At 35.5% G+C, this 10,708-nt stretch overlaps 3 protein-coding genes across 3 annotated transcripts; 2 read left to right on the top strand and 1 right to left on the bottom strand.

Annotated features, from left to right (window-relative positions):
* The first annotated feature begins 3,615 nt into the window (after nt 1-3,615).
* Nucleotides 3,616-6,410, top strand: LOC145042769 (ubiquitin-conjugating enzyme E2 34-like). Its single transcript, XM_078991243.1, has 9 exons — nt 3,616-3,751; nt 4,639-4,777; nt 4,882-4,936; nt 5,061-5,163; nt 5,257-5,318; nt 5,414-5,453; nt 5,599-5,626; nt 5,715-5,806; nt 5,918-6,410. The coding sequence occupies exons 2-9, from the start codon at nt 4,721-4,723 to the stop codon at nt 6,195-6,197; spliced, it is 717 nt and encodes a 238-aa protein (XP_078847369.1). The 5' UTR covers nt 3,616-3,751; nt 4,639-4,720; the 3' UTR covers nt 6,198-6,410.
* A 1,170-nt stretch (nt 6,411-7,580) lies between these two features.
* On the top strand, nt 7,581-10,333 carry LOC145042768 (uncharacterized). Its single transcript, XM_078991242.1, has 3 exons — nt 7,581-7,670; nt 7,917-7,959; nt 8,045-10,333. Exons 2-3 carry the CDS (start codon nt 7,924-7,926, stop codon nt 8,420-8,422), a joined length of 414 nt encoding a protein of 137 aa, XP_078847368.1. The 5' UTR covers nt 7,581-7,670; nt 7,917-7,923; the 3' UTR covers nt 8,423-10,333.
* On the bottom strand, nt 8,606-9,714 carry LOC145042767 (RING-H2 finger protein ATL60-like). Its single transcript, XM_078991240.1, has one exon. The coding sequence runs from the start codon at nt 9,712-9,714 to the stop codon at nt 8,854-8,856; it is 861 nt and encodes a 286-aa protein (XP_078847366.1). The 3' UTR covers nt 8,606-8,853.
* Nucleotides 10,334-10,708: the final 375 nt, after the last annotated feature.

Genomic DNA, 10,708 nt, shown 5'->3' with positions numbered 1-10,708 from the left:
GAAAAATAGCCCTTAATTGTCTCTCCCTCCCGTTGTTTGCATCCAATGATCCAGTGGCAATCAAACTTGTACTTCCGGAGTTGCATGAAGTTAGTTAGGAAAAGGAACTTCAGCTAGTTAAAATTACTGATGTTGCCTGGGCGCAGTGTCTTAAACAATGTCCATGCGTTGTCATCTAGGGTAGTGGGGAAATATGTGCACCAGAACCGTTCGTCTAGATTGAGGGACATCATGGTCCATTCGTATGTATCGATGTGGCTATCTGGGTCGGTAGTGCCATCATATGTCTTAAGGTGGGGCAGTTTGGTGGTGTTAGGGATTTCGTATTCCAGGAGCTCTTTGACGAACGGCGATGTGACACTTCATGATAAGTAATCTTGGTTTGGGGTTTGCTGAGTGAAGTGATACCATGGTCGTTGTATTGCCAAAAGGGCTGTACTAACATGTTGTTTTAGGCTGTGAGGTCTGGCGTTGTTGAGCCGTAGAAGTTTGACGGTTGAAATGGAGTAGGGAAGGTGTGAGTCATGGGTATTTGTTGTTGGGCAGTGGGTATTTGCTATTGGGCCGTGGGTATTTGCTGTTGGGCCGTGGGTATTTGTTGTTAGGTTATGGGTATTTGCTGATAAAATGCGAGTGGTGATGTTGATGCGGTGCCCGTCATCAATAACAGGTGGTTCTGCGGTTGTGGTGTAACATTTGGGTCGATTATAATGTTGTTCGCATGTAAGCTGTTTACGAAGGGCGTTATGGGTGTTGTTTGGGAATTGCTAGAACCGGTGGTGTTATTCGAAAAATGGAAGCAAAGTGGGTACAATGTATTGGTTAAGCACACCGCTATTTGGCAATGGTGGGGGTGTTGTGTGGGTCGGAGTGGATGATGATGTTTGACTCTGGGTTAAAACTGATTACATGATTGATACAATGGATGGTGGCGGGTCATCTGGTGACGGTGCCGTCATGGGATACGATGGCGGACCACCGGATGATGGTGCTGCCACAAGAGGTGGTGGCAGGCCATCGAATGATGGTGCTAGTTCAAGAGACAGTGGCAGGCCATCAGATGATCGCACTGCTTCAAGAGATGGTGGCGGGCTGCCGGAGGGTGGCGTTGCTTCAAGAGATAGTGGTGGGCTACCGGAGGATGGCACTGCTGAAGTGTTGGTTGCTTCCAATGACGTCATCGGGTGTATCGGGCTATGTGGTGGCTCCGATGGCTCACCCGTCGTCTTCTTCATCAAGTGTGGTTAGGTTGAAAGAGAAAAAGAAAAAAAGGGGTTTGCGTATCTATTGTCACATAAACGGATGCCACCAAAATGATGCAACCTGGCTCCAAACCACCTTGGCTACTGAGAGATGGTCGTCGGAATAAAACCTGAGAGGTCACAATGAAAGAATAAATGTCAGCCGCTCTCCGGGAGGAGGTCTCGGAAAGACGCTCCGACGGTCAACTTAGTAGGATGAATCTGAAGTATGGAGGTGTATGATCGGGGAAGAGAATAACTTCCCTCTCAAGGCAGAGTAATCGACCTTTTATACCGAGGATCGATCCGTACGAGGGATAAGGATTGTGACTCCGACAGGATCTGCCGTCCTTATTGGAGGACTCTGCTCACATTTGTGTCCGGTCCAACGATTGGTCCAAACGATAATGCTCTGGTCGTGCTTTTTGTCGCCTGAAGCCATTATCCTTGGACTGTAGCTAAAGGACAACGCTTGGCAAGGGCGGACTTCCTATGCGGTCGCCTCGTGGAAGTCTGGGGTTGCCAGAGTGGCGGAGTCGTCGGCCCGAGCTTCGCTAGGAACTCCTCGCCGGGCGTTCGCTTGTTTTTGGCCCGCTTTGAGGGGCGCATCATCAATAGCCCGACTTGAACCGGTTGGTTTTTTCAAAAAACTTGGTTGAAATGTTAACATGGAACCGCTAAAAACCCTGGGTTGAATTTAGGGCTTCAAATTTCAATATCTAAGTTAAGCCAATAACGACTTTGGGCTTAAAAGTCTAAAATCAGGTCAATCAATTTGCAGGAAGGTTAAAATGAGCTACTTTAGTTCATTCATATATCTCATTTCTAATTTTGAAATGTAAATCCACAACTGAATTCAAATAAATACTCATATTTAAAAGGGTATTAGTAATAAATATTATGGTGTCGGAAATTAAAAAGAAAAACATTGATCAAACCCAACATCCACTCAAAATTTGAAAACTTTATATTCCCATAATACAAAAACAAATAAGTGTTTACAACCATAAAACATTATAGTTGTTTAAGTTTTAAATTATACGTAACTCGATTATCACTTTCACCAACTTAAATTTTAGTAATGGCTACTGACTCAAGGGTTTTGATAAATAAAAAATAATCAGAATATATTGATCAACTAATTATTAATACTAAATAAATATAAATTAAAAAACATTTAAAAATTTTAAACGGTCTGGTTGTAAACGAATTTAAAGTTTCAATCTAACCTAACCCATTTAATTAAACGAATATACGGTTTAGATGGGTTGATACATTTAATGAGTGATCTCAACCCTATCTGCTATTTATTAGGTTGAATTTGAGTTGAATTAATGGATTTGAGTTTGGGATTGCCACCACTACCACAAAGGGTCCTTGAAATCAACTTTCTTTCCATTCAAAGTCCACTCGTTCAATTTGAACATGTTTTCCTCATCCATTTACAATTGTCTATTTTCTATTTTAGTTTGGAAAGAAATATATCTAAACCAAGCCGATCAAACTTTTAGACCTATAAAATTTCATGGCCATTAGATTACGACATCAAATTAAGGAGTCAACAAAATATGCAATTATGTTTATTTGTGATCGAAACTACCAAAATTGTCTGAAATGAGAAAGTAAAGTTATAATGGTACACAAAGTTCATATAATGCCTATATTTGGTGCGAACATATACTGCTATTAAGTTCCATAAGTTTGATACTTAAACATCACAATAGATCTTACAAAACTAAAGCAATTCACAAAACATCAAAAGTTTGAAAATTATTACATATAACATAGATAACATGTTCATCATCAATTAAATCTAACAAACATGACCAACTTCACAAGTTCTTTTCTATGTCCTCTCTTCTTGCATAACCCACATGTGATCACTATCCCGACCTTTCTCGCTTTAAACTTACTAGTTCTTAACTATCTACACATAATTCATTCAAGAAAGGGTATGAGTGTCGAACATTACGTGTCACCCTTTGGCCTTCTCCTTCACCTTCACGATCAAATAAAAACCATCATCTAGAATTTCATCTTTTTTCTCTTATTTATACGTCGACATTATGAATATTGTGTTTTGAAAAAAAAAAAAAAACTAAAAAAATTGGTTATGGTTATCATTTTTCTCTTATTTATACGTCGACAACAAAAATACATAGGAGATGAAACAAACTAAATAAAAAGTAAAAACAGTTGCTTATTTAGTTTAGTTTAGATATATGGATTCGTTGTATTGTTTTCTCAACAAAGCAAACTTTGACCAAAAAATTCTTAAGGGGCAATATCGTCTTTTTCTACATAATATCCCATGCCTGGAAGGTCACATTCTTGTTGTCACAAGTGTATAACATAACCCCCACCACAACCAAAGAAAGGCGTTTCTCCTTTTCGGAATTTCGGAAATCAAGACCCATAGGATTGCCCGACTCGGAGTTTCCTATCGTTTATCAAATTGAGGTTCGGGGAATTTCATAATATTGGGTAGATTTTACATTAATTCATGTCAGGTAAGTTCAATCCATCCCTTCTTTTACTTGTTTTCAAGTTACAGTAGATCTTGCTGTCATGTTCCATCTATTTCTGTTTTTCGATCTATGTCTTCCCGTTTCGGTTTAGGGGTTTTGATCATCGTCGTTTTCTGGTGATCGCTTTGGTCTTAATTTAATTTCTGTAAATTCCAACCATCTTCACTTGCTATTAGGTGTTTCGCTTTCGATCCTTATTATTTAGGTAAAACCATGACGAAATTTTGCAACACGACCATTCACGGGTTTAGCTAGGGTTAAGGAGTGATGGAATTAATTGATATATTTCTTTAGGGTTTGTATGCTGGTTAATTGGGAAAACCCCCTTTTCGTCATCGCCTAAATTGTCTTTCAATGCTTCAAAAGTACTCAATCGCATACAGACGCTAAAACGATGCAAATCCACCAAGCAATTTAAGGGTGTGACAATTGGCCCTTTCAACCATTGTATTATATTAGGGGAAATGATGATTGTGGTGATTCAGGGCTATGCTTAAGATAGCAGTGTGTCAGAGAGGAAGCGTACTTTAGCAAAGTGGCATTTTTAGTTCAAACCCATGACATTTTCACCATATTATTCAATTATTGTGTGAGTTCTTTAAGTACTGGGATAAGATCACTGCTAAAATACATATGGTTGAGCTGTTAATACTACTTGGAGACCTTGTAAAAACGCCTCTAAATATACAGAAGTAAAACAGGAGTTCTGGAAAGCTGAAGGCCCATAACATCACTAAAATTTTCTCTTTATTTTGTTTTGATCGATTTCTAGTTTCTATAAAGTAATATTGAGTTGCATCTTTATCAACATCCTTTCTTAGGTATGTTTTCACATTGGAATTGTTTAAAAATATCTACAATGCTTACAGGAAATAATATTTTCTTGAGGTGAATCCCAAAGTAAAGAACAATCCACCACTTCTTTTTTCATCCATCATTTAAATCCTTGAGATGGCTGAAAGAGCATGTGTAAAGCGTCTTCAAAAGGAGTATAGAGCACTTTGTAAAGTATACCTTCTTGTTTTCTTTTTTAGTATCTATCCATTATATTTATAAAATCTTAATTTATGTTTTTAAAACATGTTTCATCTTCTTTCTGTATTCAATTTCAGGAACCTGTTTCACATATTGTTGCTCGCCCTTCCCCAAATGACATTCTTGAGTGGCGTAAGTTTCATCATCATCATCTGATCATCATTAGCATCATCATCATCATCATAATCATCATCATTTTTTTTTCAGCACATTATTTATAAATGTGTGATGCAAATTCTTTTATTTCTATTTTCAGATTATGTATTGGAGGGAAGCCAGGGGACCCCTTTTGCAGGTGGATATTACTATGGAAAAATCAAGTTCCCTTCAGATTACCCATTTAAACCTCCAGGAATCAGGTATTTACAAAACATGACCTCAGACTTCCATTATTAATCTTGAAATGGATTCTGATTAATATTAACTTCATATTTTTATTTACATTCTTGTAGCATGACCACTCCCAATGGTCGATTCATGACACAAAAGAAAATCTGCCTATCAATGAGTGATTGTAAGTCCTTAAAATTTAATTTTTTAAAAAAATAATAATTAATTACACTAACTAATATTCTTTTTTTTTTTTTTTTTTTTTCTTTCCATTTCCAGTCCATCCAGAAAGTTGGAACCCTATGTGGTCTGTTTCAAGGTAGCATTAGACTTAAAAATAAATCAGTTTTATTTGTTTATTATTGTTATTATAAAAAATCTAATGCTTTTTTTTTTTTTTTTTTCTATAAATATTATTATTATCGTCATCTTTATGACATTTTCTTTGTTCATTTCTCATTCAGTATCCTTACAGGACTCCTGTCCTTCATGGTGAGTTTAGTTTACATTTTCAATTTCAATTTTCTTTTCCCATTATTTATTTTTATATTTGTCAATAAATTTTAATTTATTTATTTAGATGGACAACAGTCCTACCACTGGTAGTGTGAATACAACTGTTGCAGAGAAGCAACGTCTAGCAAAAGCATCAATGGCCTTCAATTGCAAAAAGTCAGTTTCCTTTCCTTTTTAATAAATTACCATACTACCCTCACATTCCAAAACACAAATCTCATAAACTGTAACGATTTTATTTATATTTATATACATATTTGTTGACAGCCCAACGTTTAGGAAACTGTTTCCTGAATATGTGGAGAAATATGAAGAACAGTGGGTATCAGAACAAGCTGTTGTGGAAGAGGTGGAGGGATCACCTGTGGTTGCAAGGAAGGAGGAGAATTTACAACCATTGGTGGAGAAAAAGGAGGTGAAGAGAATGGAATTGGCAAAGGAGGAGGAAGTCAAACAAGCCCGGAAACAGTCATTCCCGACTTGGATGCTGCTGTTGCTAGTTTCATTTGTTGGTCTTGTAATGGCTTTGCCTCTGCTTCAACTTTGATTGTTTTTTTTTTTTTTTTTTTTTTTTAACAAAAAAAAAAAAAAAAGAATTTAGTAGTTTCTTCAGGATGTCTAGTCCTGGTGATGTTACAAACTTAAGTGGGTTTGTGTTTTTAATGGAGTTAAAAATGCTACCGATTTTAGTATTATAATAGTCGAATCCGGTTGCATAATGTTGGAAGAATTGGATATGTTTAATCCTTTTTTTTCGGGATTTTGGTTGTGTATATGTATATGCATGTTTCGTGCAGTGTTTGGAATTTTAACATAGTGCTTAAAACGACTGAATAATTAATGTATTGATAGATATAGATTTTTCTTTATTGAATTGGATACATTATAACAATATATAGGAGTAAAAAAAAAAAAACATTTACGTTAACAACACAAGTAGTAACATATGGATGTGGAATCAACATTTCATTTCGTAAAGCAATATGAACATAAGTATACATCTTCACTTGAACAAATTGAGTTTCTTCCTCGATAGCTTCTTTAACATCTTTACTTGAACACCTACAATAGTATTCTTGAGTTTCATCAACACCAAATACTTCAACAAGAAGATGATGTCAAAAAGCAAACAATATAAGACACCAAAGTAACACTTGAAAACCAACATTGACTTGAAAAATCAACAACTTCTTCCACTACCTTTCTCCCACCTCTAACCTCTTATGTTACCTAATGAAGTACCCAACATTTTGTCTTCATATAACAACATATTCAAAAAAAATCATTTGCATTTTTGTTTATGGAAACTTGTAACTCACTTAAAGTTCATAATTTTGAAAAAAAAACCTAACTATTAATTGTTCATCTTCATTAGTCAATTAGCATATTATATGAAGGGTCCCATCTTGTTCACTATAATCATTGTTGATCTTTTTCCTTGAATAAAATGTCATTCTTTATTCCTCGACATAAGTGCACACTAAAAACAACATTGTAAATTTTCTGCAAAACATATACTTTTTTAGCCATTAAGTACAAGGGAAGTCTAATGTCTTTTTATTTTTATACGAGAACCCTCGACCTCCAAAAACCCATATCCTTTAAAATTAAAAAAAAAAATCGGTATTAATTTATTCTGGTAATTCCTTTTTTCACAAGTTAGAATGCACGTCATTTTGTTTCTTCTAATGCTAGTCACATAGCTTGATTTGGAAATTTAACAAATTTGAAATCGTTTCATGAGAAAGAAAATTTCAATCTTAGCTTTTATTTTATTAATTTTTTAATAAAAGTAGCAAATAATTATATAATTTGGAATGTAAGTTGAAAGTGTGGGCCATTTCCCCCTAAAAAGGTAAGAAAAAAGCCCCTGTATACCGGATCCTACGGCGCATAATAAGCTATGTATGCCACTATAACTCTATAACCTTCTTCCTCATTTAGATTTACATACTAATTTACGCAATCGACTTAATCCATACAGTTTTCTTTCGTCTTCTTCTTCCCATTCCTCCATAAGGTATACATAACATTTAAGAAGCAACTACCTTTTTTTGTTCATTAATTAGTCCTTCGTTATCATAAACTCCTGTACTAGGGAAGCTATTTCGTCTAGCTCATTCATTATATGTCATTAAATTCCGTAGACAGAGGGTCATTTCTCACTTCTTATCTATACCCAATTGCCCATTAAACATTCGTTGATTTGTCAGTATCATTTTCTAGAATCAGTGGTCCAACTGTTCTTCATTATCTTATCTTTCAGGTTAATAATGAACGAGTTTGACCCAGAGTTGGATTTTGCACAGGTATTCACATGACCTGCAATCTCATATATTATAATGTTTATTCGTAAGATGTAACGTTTTGAAATCTGATGTTTGTTTTGATCAGTTCTTGGAGGAAGCAAAAACAAATGCATTAGAAGAAGGTCGAAAGGATTCAAAGGAAAAAACAAAGGCTAAAAGATCATGGAAAGCTTCTATTTTTTCATGGATGAAAGCCAACAAGAAAGAGGAACAACAACAACTAACGATAAAAACCGAATACAGAAACCCCACAAGAAGACAAGGGTATGTTTCAGGCCCAATAAATGGGGTCAAAAGCTGCAAAACTCAACGACTTAAACGACAAAGTTCAGGACCTTTATCGGGTCTATTTTATCAAAGAACGAAAATGGAAGAGTTTGAGATGCCATATACATCACTAGGGAAGCTTAATAAAAGTCCTGAGAATCTTTCAAATTATGGTCCTGTATATTTGGTGACATAGTGAAAATATATCAAAGTCAGATTCGATGAAATTTGTAATCTTTTATATATCTTTATTTTGGAATTTTGATGGGGTTGAGATAATGAAAGGTTAGTTTTGGTGATTATAGTGAGTCAACTCTCTGGATTCCACACGTAACAATGTAACCGTTGCTTGCAAGCAATTCAAATTTACTCATTCGTATAGCTAAAAGAGGGTAATTTTCGATTAAGATTCAAGAATACAACTATGATTTCTAAGCTAAAATATATTCAATACCTCAAGAGAACATCTTTAATCAATGTGTTCATATACAGACTTGTTTAAGAAGAAGAATAAGAAAACATAGCAGGAGAGGTTAACCGAGTTAGCATCCTCTTCACCAGCTAATTGGGCAAAAATATTAAAAAAAAGAAAAAGAAAAGATGAAGAAGAAGAAGAAGAAATTTTGATCATAGATCGCTTCTGGTTCTTTGTTCGACATTGGTAGTAGCGGGACCAAAGGGGTTAATAAACCTTCTACTGCCGCTCAAAATTCTTTTTAATGATCTCATTCGATATGAAACTGGTGATTTTTGATCTTCATCATCGTCGATCTGTTGTGGTATGTCGATCACTAAAACTGGTCTTAATTGGTTGTTAATGGCGTTTGATGGTGAAGAAGAAGATGGTTCGGAAGTTGAAATTGGTGTTTGATGATTATTGGCTTCTTCGAATTGAGAAGTCAACGTGCTAACTTCAGTTTCATCTCCCCAAAACAGGATATTTGTTGGGAAAGTTTGTGAATCCCCGTTTTCTGTTGATTCTTCTTGTGTTTGACGAATTTCAAGCAAATGCTCGACTGAAATTTCAATCTGATCGGAAACAGGGTCTCTGCAAATCGGACAGGTCGAATGTGAATGAAACCACATATCAATGCATTCAACATGAAATCCATGGCTACATTTTGGTAGAATTCGAGTTTTTTCTCCTTCATCGAGCTCTGATAAACAAACAGCGCATTCTAATCCATCTTTGAAGTCTTTCGGGTCGAACGGAATAACCGGTATCGTTTTCAAGAATGAGGGGTTCAATCCACGCCGGAGAACGGTGACACCAGATTGCTGTTCCTGGTGACCCGCTGTAAAATCTCCCCGACGACGGCGACGGAGGGTGTTGGAGCCGTTCTGGTTTTCCTCACGGCGGTGCCAGAACCACTTGGTGTAGAGGTGAACAAAGAAAACGAAGATCAAAACCACAGACAAGACTACGATTGACACTATCAAGATTTTTCCGGCGAGCTCTATCACATTCGAATCATGGTAACTGCTCATCTTAGATCGAGATTCGTATATTTTCAGTAAAGCTCAAAACTTTTCCGTTGGGTTTCGGATTTAGAACGAAGCACGACAGGAGATTTAGCTAAAAGCTTGGAAATTAGCAACGATTTACATAAATCGCGGAAATCTTCGACTTTCTTTGGGTTTTTTTCTCAAGAAAAAGGGAACCCAGATGAGGATTTATGGGTTTACGAGATGAAATTGAATTGGGGAAGAAGATAAGATGGGACCTCAACGAGTTGCAACTGTGGCTGTTTGAAAAGTCTGGCAGAATTTAAGGAAGAAGAAGAAGAAGATGATGACGATAATTGAGTCTTGAATTGAAGAAAATGACATTAAAAAAAAATCTATATTTTAGAAGTCGACTCAAACAGTGTGGAGCCGTTGTATGTAGGTGACCAAAGACGAAGGAGGATTCAAATCCCTATCCCTTCATATCGTGTTCATATTGTGTTCTTGTTTCGATTTTTACCCTTTGACTAGTGTTATCATTGTGACACGTGTCTAGTCTTCTTAGAATTTTAATCTTTTATTTTTAAATAAATTGTTGCAGAAAATTCTATTGTTTGTTTTCACTCTCTTTTCTAATTTGAAGAAAACCGTTTTTTTTTTATTGGTCGATTGTTACCATAGTTTTAAATGTCAAATAAAGTCAATTAAGCTAGTAATAGGCCACATGATCATTACTCTTCTAGCACGAGCAAGAAAAGAAAAGAAAAAGAGATTAAAGCGTTAATAAGACTCGTTTAATTTGAAAAACAGTTGAACGCAAATTTCGTTTGAATCGTGTTTAATGGTGTATAATTGTATAAAAAAAAAAAGGCATCATATACAATAACTTTTTATAGGATATTTATTCATGATATGTAAACTTTTTATAGGATATGTATTCATGATATGTAAATGATTATAAAACTATGATTATTTTTCATAGTTTTGCTAGCACAAGTTAAAAGATAATAATATTATAAGGTTTTAAGAGAATCAT

This window comes from Lactuca saligna, chromosome 4 (assembly GCF_052625555.1).
Source record: "Lactuca saligna cultivar CGN05327 chromosome 4, ASM5262555v1, whole genome shotgun sequence".
NCBI lineage: Eukaryota > Viridiplantae > Streptophyta > Magnoliopsida > Asterales > Asteraceae > Lactuca > Lactuca saligna.
The sequence above is the reverse complement of the archived record's forward strand: the minus strand, read 5'-3'. Positions and strand labels throughout refer to the sequence as shown.

Excerpts from the sequence above, each read along its gene's own strand:
- LOC145042767 (XM_078991240.1), bottom strand. The coding sequence starts at position 9,714 with ATGAGCAGTTACCATGATTCGAATGTGATAGAGCTCGCCGGAAAAATC.
- LOC145042768 (XM_078991242.1), top strand. The coding sequence starts at position 7,924 with ATGAACGAGTTTGACCCAGAGTTGGATTTTGCACAG. Across the intron at positions 7,960-8,044 it reads CAGAGTTGGATTTTGCACAG|TTCTTGGAGGAAGCAAAAAC; the intron begins GTATTCACATGA and ends TGTTTTGATCAG.
- LOC145042769 (XM_078991243.1), top strand. The coding sequence starts at position 4,721 with ATGGCTGAAAGAGCATGTGTAAAGCGTCTTCAAAAGGAGTATAGAGCA. Across the intron at positions 4,778-4,881 it reads AGTATAGAGCACTTTGTAAA|GAACCTGTTTCACATATTGT; the intron begins GTATACCTTCTT and ends ATTCAATTTCAG. Across the intron at positions 4,937-5,060 it reads AAATGACATTCTTGAGTGGC|ATTATGTATTGGAGGGAAGC; the intron begins GTAAGTTTCATC and ends TTCTATTTTCAG.